The sequence below is a fragment of the Trachurus japonicus genome, chromosome 22 (assembly GCF_045865225.1).
Source record: "Trachurus japonicus isolate A0001 chromosome 22, Traja_1.0".
In the NCBI taxonomy this organism is placed as follows: Eukaryota; Metazoa; Chordata; class Actinopteri; order Carangiformes; family Carangidae; genus Trachurus; species Trachurus japonicus.
In genome coordinates, this window is record NC_140928.1 from 26023445 (window position 1) to 26046225 (window position 22781).

The following is a 22781-nucleotide window of genomic DNA, read 5'->3' on the forward strand; positions in this document are numbered from 1 at the left end:
GGTGGTAGCAACAGAAAGCTTAATTGAATTCAAGATGTACACAGGAAGGCCAATGCCTAGAGAAGGACGGCTGTATAATTGTGTATTACTAGGATGAATCACAGAACCGCACAATAAAAACACACACAAACACTGGTCCAAACCCTGGACAGCAACGTGGTTGTATGTGTGTGTTGATGTTTGACGAACGCCAGGCCAAGACCCCAACTACTGAACGAATGAAAGCCATAAAGAGCAGTTTGTGTGCAAAAGTTTAGGGTTACAGGACTTGATTGAAAATAATATGTTTCACCAGTGGATGCAGTATTCTGCAAGGCAAGTGAGCGCACAAACCTTTGTGACATACAATGCTAAAAGAATTCCTCAGGATACCGTTACCAAATCTAGGCTCAGTGACTGAATATTACTTAGTTCCCAGCAGATGGGTGTTACCAAAGGAACAATCATCAAGGATGTCTTTATCGGACCATATTGTCAGTAGAATCTATCCATGAACAGTTGCACGCAACTTCGCAAATAGGTTTCCCCTCGGAAGATTACTAGTAGAAGAGCAGGAAGTATGTAGCTATATGTAGGAAATAGTGTGCAGGCGGTAGTGAGGAGAAGCTAACAGACTAGGCTAGGAAGAGGTAGCTAAGCTAGTTTTCATTTAGCAGCACATTCTGCCCGAGTTCAACAGGCTGACTTTGTCATGGCTCGTTAATAATTAATGATTTAAATTATGTTGTAGCTTAAACACTACAGGTAGCTAACTCCAAGTTTTAAGGTGGAATGTTTTCTTGTATGTTACTCAATGCGCAATAATCATTTGGGAATCAATCAAGTCAATATGACAACTTTTTCATCTGATCAGCTGTATATATATGATATAAGCTTTAGTGATGATCAGATCTTCAAGCTGAAAGCCTGCAGATACCGTAGGTCTTAAAGAGCTGATTCTTCTCTGTGAGGTTATACAGTAAAATATGATATGTGTCCGATTACTGCCTTCTGTGAAGATGAGGCAGGGTTTCCATCAAGTCTTCCACTCCTCACTGGCTTTTCTTCTCATTCAAGGAGTAAATTGACATGCCATCTCTTGGACAGATGAACTAAACTTATGTCAGGTAAAAATGTGACATTACAACGCAACAGAAAAATATGAATTGGCTTTTCAGAATTGAGGATTTAGAAGAGACAGAATCAAAACTTTGATGTGCAGTTCTTATTTCACACCTACTAGTGGCTGCTAATACACCCTGATATCAAAGCAGAGCCTCCTCTGTGATACCCCTTATGGTTGATGTTGTATTTCTTCTCATGGCGTAATTTAGAGCAGATACACATGTTGTCTAATTTAAATATTTATGAAATGGTCCAGACTGGGTCCGTGTCATTTGGAGCAACATGTTCACTGCTGATGTAATATACTCAACTGAGTACATCGGAGCCATTTCTTTAACAGACACACACACACATTGACACACAACACTGACGACTGTGCAGCAGAGGGCCAATGTACTGGATCTGAGAATAACAGAACAATTGCCTTCCCTCCAGCAGGCCCTAAAAGGCTTATAACAACTAGTTTGAGAGCAAACTCGGCACTCTGCACTAACAGCAGCATTAACAGCTAAATCAGGAGGACGGCTTGCTTATGAAATGAAGTGAGGACAGAATGTCAGACATATCCACTTCTGCTTTATTTATCCTTATTTTCTGCCTCCTGCAGAGCACATGTTCTTACCATCGGAAAGAAAGGATAAGGCAGCCAGACCACAGCCTGCCACAAACCAAACCATCGTAACGCATAAGTTGAAAACTTATAAAAATGCACAGTATCTTAATTGTGCACGAATCACCCACTACTAACTGGACATTTCAATTAATGTTCCTAAGCTTCAAGAGATTTACACTATAACACTCACTCCTACAAAAAAGACAAATATCATGAATGATTCCATGCTATACATTAGCTTGGATCCCTACACATAAACAGGGATATTGAATCAGCTGTTTATATCAGGACAGATCTGAGATTATGAAGCTCAAGACACACTGTCACAGTCACTACTCTGCCCTAAAAGGCAGAGAGAACACAATTAAAATGTTTACAATCACAGCTTAAAGGGATGTTTCAACATTTTGGCAAATTGGCCCATTGCCATAATCCCTATAGTTTTAGGAGTAGGTTTGTTACCTTTAATTGTCGATGCAAGCTACTTTTAGAATGGTGGGGCAGAGCCGTGAGCTGCTCAGACCTACACTACGGAGGCTAATGGGATTTCTTGGTTTCCCTCATCAAACTCATCAAATACACAATCCAACAACTCCAAAACGCTCTGGTGGACAAATTCTGACCTGCACATTCACCACGCTATGAGATAATATCAGAACGTTACAAGACAGAGTTGTTTTCGAGTGTAGCTCCGAGCAGCTCGCAGCTCTGTTCTGTCATTCTAGAAATTGCTTGCACTGACAATTAAAGGTAACGAACCTACTTCTAAAACTAAAGGGATTATGGCAATGGGCCAAAATGTTGAACTATCCCTTTAAGGACTGAAGTACATAGGTTTGATATCCAGTTGGAACACCTGTAACTGACTATGGGATGAGTAATGAATGAAAGGTTTTGTCTATTTTAGCGATCCCCATTATGGGAGGGGTCTGCTGCTGCTCATACATAAGTTGGAATCATTAGAGGGGATGAAGCCTGATAATGTCAGGAACGATATGTAAGGGGCTCTTCACACAGACTGGGGACCTTTGATCCGTTCTGGATTTCTTCTAGATATGTTTATTTATCATTATTTATGGTTTATGGTTCATATATAACACTGTCTCTTCAGACTTACAGTACCTCTTTGCCGAGGTCTTCTCTGATGACTTGCTGGATCTCCTCCATACTGCTCCGAGGCGCTCGGCTGTGGAGCACCTTCAGCGTGGACGTGTACTCCTCGGGCAGCAGGTAGTCCAGAGCACCCAGGTGCTGGCCCACCTTGATGAAGGTGCCACGGTTGGCGCAGCACAACTCAAGGAGACGCTCTGCTGAACGACGATGCACCTACAGGGAAAATACAAAATAAGACATTAAACATCAAACTGAGTCACATTACGGTGATTGTACAGTGGGTCTGAGAGCATTTTCATAAATCTGCAAGAAAATATCTAAAGGTTTGTTTTTACTTCATGGTTATGGGACAATGAGTGAAGCTGCAACATAAAAAGAAAAAACTAGGGCTGTCAAGGAACTAAAAAAAAACCTTTAAAATGACCAGCAGATATGACATTATGAGAACAGAGGGAAATGATACATCTGCAAACAATCATGCAATGAACGACAATGGAAGCCACAGAATAATGAACAGGTATGTTTTGCAACTGAGTCATCATGGGCTCCTTTGTAAATCTTCCTGCAAAGTTTTACTGAGGAGGGTCAAAGGGCAACGAAGAAGGTGAATAACTATCTCTTTGAGACCCTCATTTGGGAAATACCTCAGTTTGTCTCATGTATATGTTTGTTTGTTTTCTTTAGGGTTTGTTATTTACTTTGTGATTATATACCTGAAAGAAAAAGGAAAGTACAAAAACGCAAAGAGAATTAAATGACTGATTATGCATCTGAAGGCAAGAAGCTTTGCCACAAAGTATTACATAAAAAAAAAGAAATTAAAAAGAAGGTGATTAACCAGTGCTAATCTTTTTAAGGCGTTTTTTGTGATGTTATGTGTTATTTCTATGACAACCCGAGAAACAACTAATAGGGTTTGAAGATTACAGTCTGTGTCCGAATACAATATAACATTGACACATCCACGCTAGGGATGTGGAGATTCACCGATTCATATCGGTGGTCCGATATAAACGTATGCGATGCGACTGCACCGGTAGATTCAGGCTACATCGGACATAATTTATGGTTGAATTTGCGATGCATCTCTTCCGATCTCTTCTAGCCTTCTACATATGATTAAGCTGGATTTCATTTCTACCATTTATTTCCTCTAGACTGTACCTTTCAAATATGATTTATTGGTTTGCCCTGTAAAAATTAACCAAATATAGGCTACATCCCTCAAATTGATACAGAGAGTAAAGCAGAATGGTATTGAGGTAATAAACCTGATGTGGAAAGAAACTCTCATATCACAACTGTATCAAACATCATATCGAACCGAATCTCTTTGTAATTAAGTCATATCGTTATCAAATCGCATTTGAATCACATCGCATCGTGAACAGGAGTGAATCGTATCGCATCGTATCGACGGCAGCTGCAGTGTATCGTTAATGTATCGTATCGGTGGCAGCGTATCGAGATGTGTATCGAATCGGCCTCAGTGGTGGAGATATACAACCCTAATCCACGCAGAAAAAAAACTTAACTCAAGTTGAAATTCTGTGTTTCAGCATAGAATCGAAGAAATTGAAGATGAATGTACTTTTATTTTACTCTTTTAGCAAAATAACACTGATGTGTTGTTTCTACATTAGGAATCAAAAGGCTATTGTTTGTAAGGTACCGGTTAATCCCAAACCAGCTCCATGTGGTTCAGGTCTGGGACTGTGCTGGTCTTCATCATGTTAAGCCTCCACCTGGTTCCCTTCCTCTCATGTTGTGTCTCATTATGTTGCTATAGACTGAAGGTCTGACCATCCAATCTATCTTCCTTTACCCGTCTTTTTATCACCATTCTGATGGCCACATACTGCAGCACAGTGCTGTAGTAATGATGCATTAGAGGGCTAACACAGGCCTTTTACAGAGGCTTTGTACGCTGCTGTAAGAACTGTTTTCATTTACTTTGAAGGTTTCATTTTCCTGCAGGTGAAGCAGTTTTTAAATCCACAAAAAAAGCCATTTGTCGTTCTTTTCACACACGCACACACAGAAAAAAAAACAATATATCTTTACATACATTGGTAAGTAATGAGTCTGCATTGTGCATGCATGTGTGTGTGTGTGTGTGTGTGTGTATGTATGTGGTGGTCCCGTCTCATCTGTCCCATTTAAACCAGCTGGAAGTGATACTGCTTACAGAGAGCTCCTCCCCTGAGACCAGTGGCAATAAAAAGCCATGAAATTAGCTCCCCTTAACCCCTGTTACCCCACTACACACACCGCCAACACACCGTCGCACACACATGTGCACACACGCCACGTTCCCTTAGGACGGTTTGACATGAGTGTCATCTGGGCAATGATGACGAAGCAGTTGACAGAAACAAGTGGCCAGAGATTACCAGATGAGCCTTTCTGCTTAATGATGCACTGAAACAGTATTTATTAAGAGTATCATTACGCTATTAGAGCTTCATCCTTTGTGTCAGACCATGTGGAACACTAAACGTGAAAGCTTTTACCAACACCACAGTGTAGCTGCTTTTTTTTTGGGGGGGGGGGGGGCAGTCTTGGAATCATAACCCAATAATAACAACAATAATGAGCCCATTCTTTCATGTGAGGGACGGATGAGTCATAAATAATGCAGCTTTTTTCATGGGGCAACATGGGGAATAATAATAATAATAATAATAACAACAATCAAAGTTAATTTCAATGCTGACATTAACAAAAATTAAAAGAAAGTTTAAATCAATCATTTAAATCAAAGTTTAATGAGAAAGACTCCACATTCACTCTGTTGATTTTGTGATTTAATTCTTACGGTATAAGTATTCAGAAGTCACTGATGGATAAATTGTTGATTGCTGGTTTGTTTGTTTGTTTGTTTGTCTGACAATTTTCTCAGGCAAGTTTAAAACTCAATAGAAACTTACAATTGTAGCATTTTATCATCACCTTGAGCAACATTTTGACTTGAAACACATGTGGATGCTGAAGGCTTAAGAAACTGCCGAAGTAATGCTGAAAAGGCTGAATCTTTGGCAGAACTTGTAAGCTGATAGATGAAATGCCTAGAACAATTTAAAAAGCTGTTTAAAATGAAAAAAGCAGAACAAAATAGTAAAAACCCTGCATGTTTAAGTATGTCAGTGGAATAATTGGAAAAGTTGGAGCTGCTCAAATACAGTGGAAACAGAAGAATATTGCTGAGGCAGTGCTAAAGAAGCAGAGACAAAACCTGAAGATTAAAAGTAGAACTTGGAAGCAGGAGGTTGAATGATATGAACTCGTTGAGAAAGACCTGGAACTGTGGAAGAAAAGTTAATGAGATGTTTGAAAGCAGATGTAGTAAACGGAACACCAGTAACTGTATCCAATGTGATGGACATTTAGCAGGCGATGCGTTGTCTGTTTGCTGTAAATACAGATGTGTCAGACCTGAAAACAGACACACCGTCCGTCATGTGTCTGTCTGCCTTTGCTTGTCTCTCTCTGAAACTGTAACACCTGGCAAACACCGCTAAAAAGTAATGCACTATTCACAGTGAGCTCCAAAAGTAATCCACCAATGAAAATATATGTAATGTGAAGAATGTATACAGAAAGTTCAATTAAAAGTTAATTAAATTAGCCAATTAAAACCCGGTAGTGAATGAAAATCCACTTGAGGCCTGACGACTGGTCTGTATGAGTACCAATAACACTGTTAACTGTAAAATATAGAGTGAAAATGTATTGTTTATTATCATTATTAGATAACAGTAATTTGGTGATATTTGTGCTGTGATTTTATGTTTTAACCTAACTTATTTTTGCCTGCAAAGAGGATTTACACTAGAAGATTCAAAGAGAAACTATCGCTAGTCGCTTTTCCTCTGCTTTTGCTAACCCTCCTCCCAGCCAGGTGCATTTGTTTTTAATGAAGCTGGCGAGAAAGAAATCCATGGAGCTGTCGCTAATGTTACTTATACGCGTTACGATGTGTATTTGTGTAGTCTTATCCATCATAAACAAGAGATCACGAGTTACGGGGTGTGGTTGTGCCGTGGTGCCACAGAGACCAGAGCTGGGACACCGGGTTGGAGGCCAAGAGACGCTAGGTGGAAGGCAGACAAGTTACAAATCATTTATTTAACCATCATACTCCAAAGCTGTTTAATCAAGATAAAAATGTAGCATAGTTAAAGGTATAATATGTAGGAATTATCCCCATCTAGCAGTGTGGTTGCATGAATTCTTGATGTTGCATTCACGTGAAATCAGGCAGACATCAGGCAGACATCAGACAGACAACAGATGCTGCATGTAACAGGATAAACAAGCGTCTATGTAAACAAGTGGTCCGCCAGCACGAGGCAAAACAATACAGGTGTGACAATATGTTGTCATGGTGATGTCGTATTGTTTACCTGACCCACGTTTTACCGTCTTTCTCTCGTCGAATAAAGTGACATCTGGTTGGTTTGCCGACTGCCGTCTGCCTGACTGCACCTGAATGCAACATCAGTGCCTCCGTCCTTCCTCACACGGTGGTGACAGTTTTAAACATAGGTTTTAACAGGCGCTACCTGGAAAACTTTCTCCCCGAGCCGATAGCTCCGCTGAGTTTCCGTGGTTACCTACGGTCACGCTGCCACTGAACGTAAAAAATGCCGATGCAACATGGCCGCCTCGGTTCGGTGTGGCCCCCCTTATGTATTTGTAACACATTCTAATAGTCTACTTGCCAGCCCATAGGGCCCCATTGTGAACCCGGAAATGTTGAGTACCCCAAAGTTTTATGTTAGAAATATGTAGTATGGTCACTCCCCAGTATTCAGAAACTGCCGGATGCCAAAATCTGGTCACTTCCGGTTTAGACAGCCATTTTGAATTTTGAAAATGTCAGAAATGGATTCAGCATCATCAATAACCCCTAAAACCACTCCAATATTGCCCAGATCAGCCAAGTCAATTTTGTTGAAATATTGCCCATATAGACAATTATGCTAATTTATGCTAATTGTGTCAATTATGCTAATTGCCCAATATATATAAGTTAGCATCCGGCAGTTTCTGAATACTGGGGACCCATACTATCTATTTCTAACATAAAACTTTGGGGTACTCAACATTTCCGGGTACTCATTGTTGGCAAGTAGACTATAAGGTACGAGAAAGCTTTCATTTGGGTGCGGGTGTGATTCGACTTCAGTGCTATATTTGATTTTTGCTAATAAAAAGCCAAATAAGTTACATACTGGGGCTTTAAGGTTAAAATCCGACATAGTCAATGACAAAAAAAAAAAAAATCATGATGATGCATCATGCATGCTCTGAACTGAAGCCAGCCAGATCACCTGAAGTCATGGGATCCATTTCTGCCACAACAGTAAGAAGCTGATTAGAGGCTGTGATCAGAATGAAAATCTGGCACCAGTTGACTGGAGGCTTGTAGCCTAATCATCAGATTCATCATCACCGCTCTCTCCCCTCTTCCAGTAATCAGTCTGCTTTGTCTGACTGAGGTGGGCTCACAGCTTGAAGATGACATCACCATGGCAATATACCGCTCACTGACAGCCGGTGGGGAACGCTGCTCTGGGATAGGCTGACGCCGGCCACCACACACCATCTCCACACACGCAGCGTCCAATCAAGTGGACCGTTAGCGAATTAGACACACGGGTTAATTTGTGGTACATCACAGAGAGGAGCACAGCGCACAATGCCTCAGGGTATCGCTCCACTCATCCTCTTCACACACTTGGCAAAGACAGTAAATAAAAGGCCCGAGGTGTTTGTGTGCGTGTGTGTGTGCGCGAGTGTGTGTACATGCTTTGGGGTGGTGGTGGTGTGTAATGGATCACAGGGTGAAAGAATGAAGGGAAGGAGGGTGAGGAAGACAGGGGACAGATGGATAAAGCAAGGAGGAAGGTGGGAAAGGAAAAAAAGCAGAAGAGTGAAGGAAGAAAATATATAATGGAGGGAAGATTAGATAAGTGTTGGTTTCATAGACGTTTACAGTTCCTTCTGTGGAACTGTATTATTGTGTGAGAATAAACTCCCCACAGTCAACAATTGACTCAAAATCTATTTGTAATTATCAATAAATCAATCAATTAGAAGGGGCATTAATTCCAGTTGTTGGGGGAAGGATCTATAGCTGTACACATGCTCTGTGAACATTTTAGCTCACAAGCTGAAATGAACAGAAGAGAACTAGAACCACATGAGATTGTTTTTTCTTTCAAATGAATGTTAATGATCAAGTCAGCGGCACAGACTCAGAGCAGCGTTGTTATGAAACACAACTGTGTTGCTGCGAGGTCACCGTGTGCCTCAAAAAACAACATGTCACACAGAGGTTGTGATTCACTTCTGTACAAACATGTTTTGTTGTGGTTGTTTTCAATAATGTGCCCAAATGCTGCCGTCACTGCAGAAGCTGAGCTGATTCTGGTGCGGAGGTGGACACAACTCTGTAACTTCAAACTAATGACTGATCCCCCTGGTCACATATAGTAATGTGAAATTCTGTCAAATTTTTAAAAAAAAAACATTATAAAATATTATTATATATTGGTGACTAAACACATCTGCATTATCAAAATTAAGCTTTTGTTGTTTTTGTATTTTTTGAGCATTTGTGAAGTTAACGATGTGAACGGTAAACATTTAAAAGGTCCAGTGTGTAATAACTGGAAAGGTTTATTGGCTAAATTTGATATATACCCATATTTGTACAAGTGTATACAGTAACCGCTATAAAATAAAACTTGTTTGGTTTTCGTGGGCTTATAATTATTCTTTTATATAGGAAGGGTCTTGCTTTAGAGAATGTCGCCATGTTTGTACGGCAGCCTGAACGGAAAATTCAGCCAGCCACGTTTCGCGAGTTTCGCGTGCATAAATAAACCAACAAGGAGGAAAAAAGAAGGAGGACATGAACCATAACAACACTATATCGTAAAATGGTTTAGCTCTTCACCTCATCGCTCCTTGCTCCTGAAATACTCCCAGTCGTGGTAAACAAGGTTTTTTGTCCTCACTTTATCGACGGGAGGGGTGAATGCGAGCAAGTGAGCGCTGCGAACTAGCATCTGAACACTGGATGTCACGGTTTTACCCCCATATTACACACTGGACCTTTAAAATTAAAATAAAATTTCTAGCTATGACGGTCCTACCATCTACGAGAACTCAGGTCTGCTACAACTGTGTCTTCTTAAAACGTATCTTTTTGCACAAGCTTACACATGATGAATTGGTACGCTTCCTTTCATTTTTACTCTTTCTAATTTTTCTCTGACGATCTTATCTGATTCCAATTCAATTTGATTATTAAAAATGTAGAATATATATATATATATATTTGGACATTGCAGATATATTCAGAATCTTTGTTTTATAGATCCTGTTATACGTTTTTTCATCATCAGTCTATGTACCGGTAAATTAAATATCCTGGACAAGAGACATATCCGACGTCTAGGAACCTGATGGAGATGCCAGAGTTGTTGTCATTACCCTTTACTCTTGAATACCATCCAACCATTTCTATGAGATTCTTCACTGCATCTTAAGCCCGTGAGGAAAAGAGAGAGACTTGTGACTCCTTGTGGCATAAAAGCAAAGCACATGTTGGATTTTATGAGGTTGGAGCATCCTGCAGGGGAGCTGCAACCAAACTGTGGTGGAGGCGTGGAATACATTAAACAGCAGCAAAACATTACAGCTGCAAATGTGTTTTTGCTGGCCAGATGATTAGTGTGATTTCAACCAGTCTGTGTCTAAATGAGCCCAAATAAGATGGGAACATGTTTGTTTAGAACAGTGAATGTAGTAAGTAGTTATAGTGTCAACAATGGGTTTCCTTATACCTGTTTTATATTCAACTTGCAAATAATAGAAAGCTGGCTGGGGGCCACAGTGGCCTGACTGCAGGGGCCAAGGTTCAAATCTGTCCCTTAGCTGCATGTAACCCCCCCTCCTCTCCCTGATGGACCTGTCTCTTTATCAGAATAAAGGGAGGAAAAAAACACCTGACAGGAAAAGGAAAAAAAAAACATCAAAGTAATCTTAATGCTTGCACCAGCTGTTTTTTTTTCTCTTCATAACAATAGTGGATGAAAATTTGCATTTTTCTTTTATTTTCTTTCATTTCCATTGGGAACAGTTTAACTAGAATGAATGAACTGAAAAGTTTTTTGTCTTCATGGTTTGAATTCAAGCTGCTCCATCACACATGCAGGTTATTCACTGGCAAAACTGGTACACCTCTACCAAGGCCGAACAATTACATTAAGGAAAGTAATTTAATAAAATAAAATAAAAAATCCAGGATCTGCCCCTTTCACCAACTATCACCGAACAAAGATAAAATATTAGACTACAACTGTTTTAGGTTTCTCTAATAAAGTTGAGGTGTGACATAAATTCAGATGTGACATTGTGTGGTCCAGGATCATCTGGTGCTAAAATCACAATCAAACTGAGTGTTTCAAAGACTGGTGCATTATCCACAGACACCCTCCTCAGTGTTGAAGTGGTGCTGCTGTCTGATGAACACCATCCTAAAGTGGTGCTCAGATTGTTCTTTTTGTTTCTCTGTAACCCAGTCTCTCTTTACATATGTAATTAAAGCGTTGGCCCCGGGGCCAATTCCCTGCAGTGCAGTATGGTGGACAGCGTTCTGATGTCATTAAGCACAGATGGTAAATTGTTTTCTCGGAATCACTCCTCCTCCCCTCCCTTTGTGCTCTCTGACTGCGTGCGAGTGTAGCAGCGAGTAGCAGAGTCTACACAGGTTAAATCAATTGCACACACACTGTTGGAGAGACAGAGACAGGCTCAGTGAGCTCAACCAAATCACTAATTCAATACTTTTTTCAGATTTTTTTTGTGTGTGTGTGTGTGTGTGTGTGTGTGTGTGTTATTATTCATGACTTCACTAGTGTGACTGTCAAGTCATTACTAAAAATAATGATTACAAACAAACAAACATACTGAATCCTAAAGTCCTACTGTAACTTAAGTTTGTTAAAAATATTGTAAATAAAAACCTGCAATATGGTGAAGTGCAATGTCCAAATGTAGAAGCTGTAGTCTTTTTTTTATATACTATATATGCTGTATATATAATAAAAAATAAAAAAAATACTTTGGCTGATGAAACACCTGACGCAGAATTGCTTGTTGTCCAAAAACATTTTCTTAAAGTTACCTATATAAAACACGTAAAATCATAATGAATTAATTATTTAAAATATTTATGTAAAGGCACACAGCATAAAGATGGTGGTCTCAGAAAAGGGAGGAAAATAGCATCTTTCATTATATTCACACTCTAACCCTGGATGGGAAAAAAATATCCAAGTGAAACAACAGTGTGCCTGCGCCTTATTATTTCCTTGCTAGAGGTTGCTAGGTGTTTCATGCTGTAACCACATCCTGACACCAGCGCTTTACCTGAAGGATGAGCTCAGAGGTTGGAATATATTGTTTGCTTGAATTATTCCTCCTGTTCACAGAGGCCAAAAATTGCTTCCAAATAAAATCCCAATGTGAAACACTATATAATGGTGCAAATATGGGTTAAGAGTGTGTATGCATGTGTGTGTGTGTGTGTGTGTGTGTGTGTGTGTGTGTGGCGGATGGCAGAGAGCTGGCCTCTATACTGTGAGCCCAGCTGCAGTAATTGATTTCCACTGCCACACCAGAGCTAAATGACTGGGATTAGTGGACTATGAACAAGGCCTATTTATTATTGGGGTGCTCATGATTAGCTCGTTACTCAACTCACTGAGGCTCATCAAGCTGCCTGTCACAGGGGAGAGTGGGGCCTCTGTGAGGATGTGTGTGTTTGTCCGCAGATTTAAGTCTGTGTCGTCAAAAGGCCTCATCTCTATGTATTATGGCAGCGATGCTCGAGCCATCCACACACACACAAAAATAATCCCTCGGCATTTAATAGAGTGATACAGAATGCATCTCACACCTCTGCTGCTCCACTTATTGAAAAAATGGCATTTGTTTTCACACAGTCCGGCATTATTACAACAAGGTGGGGAAAATGTTTGTTATCCACTGTAACCAAGTGTAGATGTATAGGCCCTGTACTGTTTCCTCCGACAGCCCAGAATATGGGGTCAGTATCAGATGTGGTGTGAAAAAAAACAAAAGTAGGAGGGAGCTGAGAATGAGAGGTGGTGGTGGTGTTGGGGGGGGGGGTTCGCTGGGAGCCACAGTTAATTTCATGCTCTGCATTTTTATGTCATGCTTCAGTAATTGGGCCTCTAAACGGCAGAAACGCTCTCTGCCACAAGCCGGTGGATATTAAGATCAGCCAGAGAGTCCGACTGCATAAACACAAGTGCACAGGTCCTTTGTGCAAACAGCTGATTACAACTGTTAGTTACATTTCACTGTGAGGCAACCTCTAGTGGCCCTACTAATAATGACAGCACCACTGGAGGAAATCAAAGTGACACAGAGGACCGGGTGGATACATGTGCTGGAGCACAGAACACACGGCTGCAGCATGTTTGTTCTTCAGGTGAAACAGTAATGTGAAGAGAGAGAAATGTGTCTCCTTGTAAAAACCTACAGAACGTCTGGTTCATTAATTATCAGAGAGACAAGCAAAGGACCGCAGTCTCCTCTACACCAATTATGTCTGCTTTACAGCAACCGTCTCCATAACAAACAGACCAGGGGATTGAAGCTGGTAGAGACACTGAACAAAGCAGATCCAATCTAGCATTAAAGCTGCAAGCAGCGATGGACAGACACTCCCACACCAACAGCGTGCCAGAGGGGAGGGGCTACACGAAGCAGATGCACATCGTAGTGACCAGTGTTGTCTACGCTGAGATGTTAACATGGCAGCAGACAGGATCAACTGTGTCCACCAGGTGGAGCCAGAGCTGCACAATAGCTAGAAATCTGCTCGAAATCAGACTACAGAAGAAAAATATCAAATAAACAAAATGATTGTGACTTCCTGTTCTCACTAGGTGGCGCTGAGAGTGGATTTCATGTGTATGTAGACATGTTCAGTGTGTCTCACTCCTTTACACTCAATACAGAGAAGCAGCTTAATTTTAGCTCATCATATCAACAGTGGTGGGAATAACGGCGTTACAATAAATGGTGTTGCTAACAGTGCAACTTTTTCCAGTATTGAGTAATCAAAAATATTTACTATTCCGACCGTTAGAATGCAGTTACCGTTACCGACGATAACTCGCACCGTTATTCGGCTATACATGATGACCCACTGGAGCGGTTCTCTCTCTCAGCGATGGGAGGTGGGTGAGGGGGAAGGAGGGCGAGACAACCACATAAGTGATGATGATTGGCTTACGGAGTAAAATTTCATCATAAACCAATCAGAGGCAGAGTAGGGCCTGTTTATACCATCTATTGTGTTCTGGTGTTCCACTGTACAGTAGCATCATCTACAATACTGAATTTGATAGGTGTCTGTTGCATTGTCCCACACAACAATGCAGTGTAGTGTAAATAAGTGCGCAATGTTAATAATAATGATTTATTCTATTAACTGTCGGTTTCATTCATTAGACATATTCAATGTTGAGTTTCATTACATACAGTTGAATTTAAAAGTTCCATGAGGGCAGTTACTAAAGCCTCGTTTCCACTGTCAGTACGGTACGGCACAGTACGGATCGGTATGGGTACGGTTTGGGTCAGATATGGTCAGCTTTGTGTTTCCATTGTATAAAGGGGACCTTCAGGGGTAGGCGAGTGCGTGTCTAATGGTGCGTTCCAGGCAACTCGTAACTCGTGTTTTTCCGACCTGTTCCTATGGTTACCCGTTAGAACGTACAGTCAAACTCGTAACTTCCCACCTGTGAACTCGTACTAGATCCGTCTACTCCCAGTTCCCAGTTCGTAACTCGTAACTTGCCTGGAACACTACAAACTCGTAACTGGTGACTTGAAGTTGTGACTTACGGGTTAAAAAGCCTGCCTGGAACGCACCATAAGCGTCACTACGTCGACTTACGTAGCGACACTGGCTCGTGGTCCGGTTGAACCCATTCTCTGCCATTTTTACGAAGCTGGAAAACCTTCTCATTCCGCACAGCGCCATCGAGCTGCGGCTGCCCAGCCTCCTCACCAACAATAGAGAGCACAGCCTGCACATCCTCAGCACTCCAGACTCTGTTGCTAACAGACATTTTTTTTAAATGGCGCGGTTGTGTTGTTGTGCTTCAGATATCCGTCGCGCTGCGCGATGACGCCATATGCTCAACCAATCACCAGCTTGCAGTGCTTTGGCTCCTCTCCAAGGGAACCGGTCCTGTGTGCTAGGTACCCCACCCAGAAGGGTTACGAAAATGGTAACCAGTACCCTGGGACCAGTACGGTTCCATGGTAGTGGAAACGCTGAAATAAGCGTACTGTTCCGTACCGACCCATAACGTACCGCATAGTGGAAACGGGGCTTAACTCTGTTACCTTTTGGGGAAAGTAACAAGTAACTGTAACTAATTACATGCCCGACACTGCATATAAATTAGCTTAAAGTCCATCATTTTGTAAAACATACTGACTTGTAGCTCCAAGTTAGATTTATAGTCGGCAGGACTCATGGCAGCCATTCAAACTTTTTGAAACTTCATTATTGCAGTGCTGTCGAGAATTTGGGCCGGAGCAGCAGACAGGAAAATAAATAATAGTCAGAGCCCCAATAATCAGTGATTCACTGATGCTTACACAGGATGTCAGGGAGCAGCTGGGAGCCGGGCTGTCATTACCGCTTGCTCAACTTGATTCTTTAATAACTCATTCAGTTAAAACACAGACGAAAGAAGCCGATTTATAAAAAAGTGTTAAAGAACGTTGCCTCGACCTGAATAAAAGGTAAGTTAGAGCCTCTGGCAAAAATCAGACAACACATGCCCCTACCAGGATATGATGTCATAGACAGCCAACCATTGAAACTGAGTGTGGCCATAGTAAAATCACAGATTTTAAAGAAATTAAAGATAATACGAAAAACACAACTCAACAATATGTAGAATATGCAGTCGGCCATTTTCAGATATTTAAATATGGTAAGGTTATGCACTAAGTTTAAATCACTTTCTGAGGAGGGTTAAAGGAGACATATTATGCCCCCTTTCCACAAATGAAAATAGTTCCCAGATGTCTTAAATACATATCTATGACATGCTTTGGTCAAAATCCCACAAGGATCAAACATCACAGCTCTTTTCATCCTCTCAAAACAGCCCTGTTCAGAACAGCTGGTTTCAGTGTCTGTCCCTTAAAATGCAAATGAACCGCTGTTTGCCCTACCCCTTCTACCGGTCCCAGGTAGGGGTGGTATTATGCAAATTTGAATCCTAGTTACATCACTGGAAGACAACTGAGGGAACAGCTCATAAAACCACGTGGATTTCAACCTAGGGAGCCTGAACAATACAGATTGTTTGTCAGTTCTCACATTTTGGGGGCGGGAAGGCAAGACAAACACCTAAATATATGTTAAAGAGCCTTCAAAAAGGGGTACCGTAGATGACCATTTATTAGCCCGGGCGTTTAATATGCTAAATCGACTTGGACCCCGGGCGTTTATAAGAACCAGGCGCGTATTTGCAACAGGCTACAATTTATTTTTGCAATGAGCAGCACCAAACCATCATGCAAAGAACAAGGATTTCACCATAGGACCACTGGAACAAAACTACTTTTTTCCCCGACACATCTTTATTGACATCAGACAATAAATACAAAGACAGTTTGTCTGTGTTACCGCGACACAGGGAGCTGATCAGAGCAGTGTTATGAACGATAGCGGGAGGAGGGGAGGGGGACGGTCGGTCGCGGTAATTTCAACACTGTACATTAGCGCATTTATTTGTCTTTGTCGTCCAGCGCAACCTGTCCCGCTAGCGCACCTGTGTTTGTGTGTCTGTGTGTGTGTCTGTGTGTGTCCGCCTGCATGCGAGAGAGAGAGCGAGAGGAGGGGCTGACTGACAGAGGTAGGAGTCGCTGTTGAAAAAAAACTTTTGTTTTCTGTGCCAGACTATGGTAAACACTTAATCGCCCGGGCGTTTAATTGAACCGGCGTTTATTATGCCAAATGAGGTCGGACCCCGGCGGTTATTAGAGCACAGGCGCGTATTTGCACGCGGGCGACTATTTGGTCATCTACGGTATTTCCATCACAGGTCCCCTTTAAGGGCTGGTGCATATCAGAGCATCAGGCTCTTCAGCGTGTACATCAGGGCGTCTGCTGCGTACGTATGATCAACATTTTCATGAGCCTCTCATATGTTGCTTTGTGTACCTGCTTGTCGGCAGCAGCCATGTCAGTTGTGCAATGTACTGTAGATGTCTTCAAATGTCTGACACTACACAGACCTCACTGGAACTAAGTGGTGTAATATTTGGTTTCAGATGAAGCAACATACCACAACAAAGTGTCTTTCTGTCTCCACCAGCCTGCTCTGAGGCTATCTACAGTGATGACAAGTCTTTTATGGCAGATTAATGTACAGGAACCTGCTCCACTTGTGGCGTCTCTCCTGTTGTGGAGCATGCGCACATGCATTGTCCACTTTGAGTCGTATACATGCTGAAGAAAATCGATTTCCAATCGCATTATCTGGGTGTCTTAATCAGAGTTGGAGAACTCTGATATTAGTTGGACTAATGCGTTTGCATGCACTTCAGTTGTCCAGTTATAGTTGGATTACGGCAATAATTTGTATTTTTCAAGTGTCATGTAAACGTACTGAGTAGTGTTTATCATAGACTATGCAAAACCATGTTGAAGAAGCTCGATGAAAGTGCAGCAATGTCTGCTGGCTGAAAAATACAAAGTGCACACAACATTCACCTCTCTCATGCTGTGCCAGCTGATGTGTGACTCCTTTGCCCTGGGTGGGTGGCTCAGAGACAACAGCAGTGAGTGAGACATTTTGAGTCTGTGCTGCTGCTGCTGTTGATGCTGGAGCAGCAGATCAGTTTGTCAGCAATAAGCAAACCTTCCTCCTCTTCATATCCATCGAGGATTTTTAGTGCATCAGGGTTGTTGTGGTTGATAAGCTGCTGCCATAAACTCAACAGAAAAAAACAGTCAACTTCTGTGCTGTCAGTCATGTTTGAACAGCTCAGTTTTAACTCATCAGTGACGATGGCTACGAGATAAAGATGAGGCAGACATCCATGTTGGAATTTTCTTTTTTTGTTGTTATATTAAGATTCTTATTATTTCAAATGTCTGCTGTGTTCATCGTGACCAATAGTCATGACTACAGAAATCTACCATCCAACTTTTGAACTATGTCCTAGTACTGTTTGTTTTTCTTGTCGTGTTTTGACGATTCTTCGTGGCAGTTTGTCAGCTTTGTATCATATTCTGCATGCTTTTTTATTCTATATGCTATAAAGTCAGTCGAGATTATGTCATGACACTCTGAAATAATACAAAAATGTGGAGACAAAAATATACTATTAAATCAATTCCTCCAGGATGTGAACATGAGAAAAATCATTTGACCAGAAGGAGCTATACTAAGTAATAAGTAATAAAGCTGTAGACTCAGAGGTTGAAGGTGGTGGGCACAATGTGAACTCAGCGTTGTCTCCTGCTCCTGTAGAAGAGCAGCAGTGCTGCTACACCATGGGATGGAGGGAATGCTGACATCTATTGGTGGAAAGGTGAAGTGCATTTCTGCATCTATATACACATTTTCTCACATGACTTGACTCGTCTACATTTCAGAGAAAAATATTGTACTTTTATTGTAATCATTGTGTCCCTGATGAGGACAACATCTGTACTGTAAAAAAAAATATTATATTATATTAAAAAAATATGGTTGGTGAGCGGGCCTTTTCCAACCTCCCGTCAGACATCAGGCAGGTCTGTTTGATTGAGGTTTTTAAAGCAATGCTTTAGACCCATGTATTTACTGTTTCACATGGGTCTTAGGTTTCATCAGTAATGTCCTGTTTTAAGTAAGTGTTTTTGGTATTGTTCTTGCTTGTAAATTGCTTGCAGTTTTTGATGTGTTGTACAGCACTTTGATGTAAAGTGCTTTATAAAATTATTATTATCATTATTATTATTATATAAAAGACAGCAAGCCATCGCTGCATGTCGTCCCCTGACTTGCTGTCTCTCTCTTACTGCAACTATCGTAATAAAGGCACAAAAAAAGGTGGCATCCCAATTTCCAGCCAGGGACTTTTATGATGTATTTTTTGCTTATGATATGTATTTGCATATGCTGTTCCTTCACTTATATTTATATCTTTATCTGCCTTCTATTTGTTCTGATTCCAGTATATGTGTGTGCTAAACTGATGCATTCTGTTTCTTTGTTATTTGTGATTTAACACATGTATTTATTATTTTTCTCCTGGCTTGTCCACTATTGAGGCATCTGACATGTCTTCATGACCTTGATTGTGTTCAGCTGTTGTATCATGAAACTGTTAGATTCTACGTCAGTTCCGCCTCTCCTCACAACGCTGAAGAAAGCTGTGTTGCTGAAACGCGTATGTTGTGGGCCCCTGCTGCCTGGATTAAAGAGAAATTAAGAGGATATGAGAATCTGTGTTTTTTCTGAGCCCAATTTCCTACACAGTTTTTTTCAGGCAAAGAACTGTGGTTTCAAACTTGGACATGCTCCCTCTAATTCTTTCAGCTTCCCACTTGGTTCAAAAACCAAAGTACTAAGTGCTGAAGGTCAAAGTGTGATGCAGCCAGCACCTGGAAACTGTTCTCTCTACGGCTGATTCTTTACATCCCATCCCTAAAGCTGTCCATCAGGACAGAAAACAGTTGAGACAGACAGAAATACACAGTGCAACTCAGGTGACTGTGGATGAAAAAAAAGTAGTGTTTCTCCACTGGCCCGGGGAAGACACTGGGCCCCCCACATGTTCACTTGTTCCACAGGGAAAGGAGTCAGCTAAACAATGGATATGCAAAATGGAAATATAGACCTCATTGTCTGATGCAGGGAAGACTTTTTTTTTTTTTTTTTTTTACCCTGGTGAGTAGTCACTAATCAGCCGCAGCCTTTGATTTCCTTCCCCACTGCGCTTTCATATTACTATGACAACCTCAGACAAATACGCTGTAATAGGGGTAAAAGACAACTCTTCATCTCTAACCTTGGGGTGGTGGTGTTGAAAGAGAATTTGAGCAGATGTGCTGAGTGAATCGGCATTTTCTTCTCCCTTTCATCTCAGCCATAAAAAGCCACCTTAAAAATGGCTGCTTCCCCAAATCAGATCCCTCCCCCCACCCCCCTTCCACCCCTTCCTGCCTTCTCCTCATGCAGCTGAGGAAGTGAGAGGATCATTAGACATGAGTATCTGTTTGTCCTCACCGTCGCCATTTCATCATCTTTCCTTTCTCCTCTTTTCACCTCTTTCACCCCATCCTGTAAAATAACCTTGCGACTTGGAGCTTCTTCATATCTCTTGCTGTCAATCAAAAACAAAAACCGAAGACTCACTCTATGTCTTTGCATGCCATCACAGCTTTCCCCTTTGCCTAAGAATTACTGGTGTCAATGAGGGCAGGATTTACATAACACTGTAAATACCAACACTAATGCTAAACTACATTTTGTGAACAATATAAATATGATTGCACCAGTGTTGGTGTAGAAATCCTACCAACATCAAGATTCAGATAAAAGTGAAGATTAGTTCTTTAAATTATTTTAAACTGAATTTAACCCACAGTAAATACATCAATATGTAGAACGTAACACAGCTGATTTAAGCCAAGTGACAGGTCATCTCAAAAAGTTACAAATTCATTTTACTTTTTTTAAACTAACAAAGAATTCCCACATTAAATAGCATATGATATTTTATTTTATAACGACAACCTGGACCCAGACTGATCGCATCAACTCAGGAGTGGACCCCAGAGGCCAATGAGACTCTGTAGAGCAGTGCTTCTCAAACTATAATTACATCAAGGACCACTAAACTGATACAAATTAGACAACGGACCCCCCATTGGATGGTAAAATGGACTTGCACTTATATAGCACTTTTCTAGTCACCAGTCAAATGCTTTACACTGTTTTTCTGTTGCATTCACCCTTTCACACGCACATTCATACAGCACTGTTCGCAGGGGGGGGGGGGGGGGGGGGTAATAATTCACACAGGGCAAGTGTGGGTTCAGTGTCTTGCCCAAGGACACTTCGACATGCAGACTGGGGGAGGCGGGAATCGAACCACCAACCTTCTGGTTAGTGAACGACCCGCTCTACCTCCTGAGCCACAGCCGCCCGCATTGGACAAAATTTTGAAACAGATACCAGAAATACACAAATATTTGTTCTGGGACTGAATAAAGTTACTTGTTTAGTCAATGTACGTAACATGAATTTTTGGAAAAATTTCAAGAAATTTCTGGAAAAAAATCTAATATATTTCTAGAAAAAAAAGATTTGGTAAAATTTCGAGAAAAAGTTGGGGACCCCCTTCAACTCTCTGAAGGACCCCTGGCGGTCCCTGCACCCCACTTTGAGAACCACTGCCCTAGAGGACTGTTCTGAGTTTACAGATTGAAATGTGCTGCTGGAGTCACAAAAAAATTGATAACAGCCAAAACACCGAGGAGATTAGTGCAGGTGAAGGAGAACTATAAAAGGGCAATAGAGAGGAAGCTGCAGAATGAGAGAGGTGTGGAAAGGGATGATGATGACCATCGCTGGCTACGCAGAGACGATCAGCCAGGAAACATCACACATCTCACAGTGGCCCTGCTCTGATTATTAGGCTCAACTCAAAGTGGAACTACCATTGCAATGTCCCTCCATTTATGACAAACTATTTCAAGTTTGTATTTCTCTTTCTGCCGTCCTCTCTGGATCTCTCTGTCCTCATTCTGCAGGTATCTCTGTTTTGGAGCAGCAGAGTCCAGATCTGCCACTGCAGCCATTGTTAGGGCCTAACACCAAGTGTGCCAGAGCCGTCTCTGGCAGCAGAGGTGTAAGAGGCCTATTGTTTTTGGACGGATTATTATCATTCTGCTGGGATATTTCATTTTTTTCAGGTCCTTGACATACATGAAAACTCACGAAAATTGGCAGAGAATTTGGAGTCTGATTGATCCATGGTGCATACAGATGAGTTTGTGTAGTGTGCCTCGAAGCAATGCAATGAATTTCAGTACTTGGCAGCAACCAAACAGGGACGCAATTTAAATTTCCAGAGAAAAACAAATACTCAGCTGTTGAAATGCAGCTGCCGTAGGCATCGCAGGTCAACATGAAGAGAGGTGTTTTCAGCAGATGGACGGACTAGGCTGCGTTCATGTCCCACACCTGGGCATGTGGACATGCTTGTCTTCCTCAAGAGCCACCAGTAGGCTGGAGTTACTCTCTCTCAGCTTGGCCGGTCTCCTTCAGAACAACTCCAAGACCAAGACTAGACTGGCTAGACAAACTGATGAAGACACTAGGATAAGGGGCGTTTCGAAACGTCTTCAAGAAAAAAACTAAGTCCAGTTGACTTGATTAAAGGGATACTTCACCCAAAATCAAAAATTCACCAATTCTCTACTCATGCCAATGAAGGGTTTGGAGAACTTTCAGAGTTATCAAAACACTTTTGTAGTTCCAGGGGGGGTCCGGCTGGCAACGGATTTTCATATAATGGCGGCGGATAGTGCTCACTTTTGAATCGTCCAAAACACACTATGAAACATCCAAACACCTCCATACGGCTCGTCCGTACTGACCCAAGTGTCCTGAAGCTGTGACATGAAAAAGTTGTTAGGAAAAAATAATTTGATTTCTGTTTAGCCTTGTTGTAGTAGTAGCTCCCAGTGGCTGGCAAGACGCGCGAGATTTGCTGCGAGACGCGATTCCGTGTTTACATCATACATCCAATGGTTTACAACGACGACAAACATCTCGCAGCAAATCTTGCTCATGCGCATAAACATCAACAG

At 41.5% G+C, this 22781-nt stretch overlaps 1 protein-coding gene across 2 annotated transcripts in view; it reads right to left on the reverse strand.

Annotated features, from left to right (window-relative positions):
* The window catches only part of adck1 (aarF domain containing kinase 1), a 75384-nt gene that overhangs the window by 41150 nt on the left and 11453 nt on the right, over nt 1-22781 (reverse strand). For both annotated transcript variants that reach the window (XM_085767860.1, XM_085767861.1), the window contains exon 4: nt 2840-3043. In XM_085767860.1, the coding sequence (XP_085623986.1) occupies nt 2840-3043 (204 nt within the window). The remainder of the gene's footprint in view (nt 1-2839; nt 3044-22781) is intronic.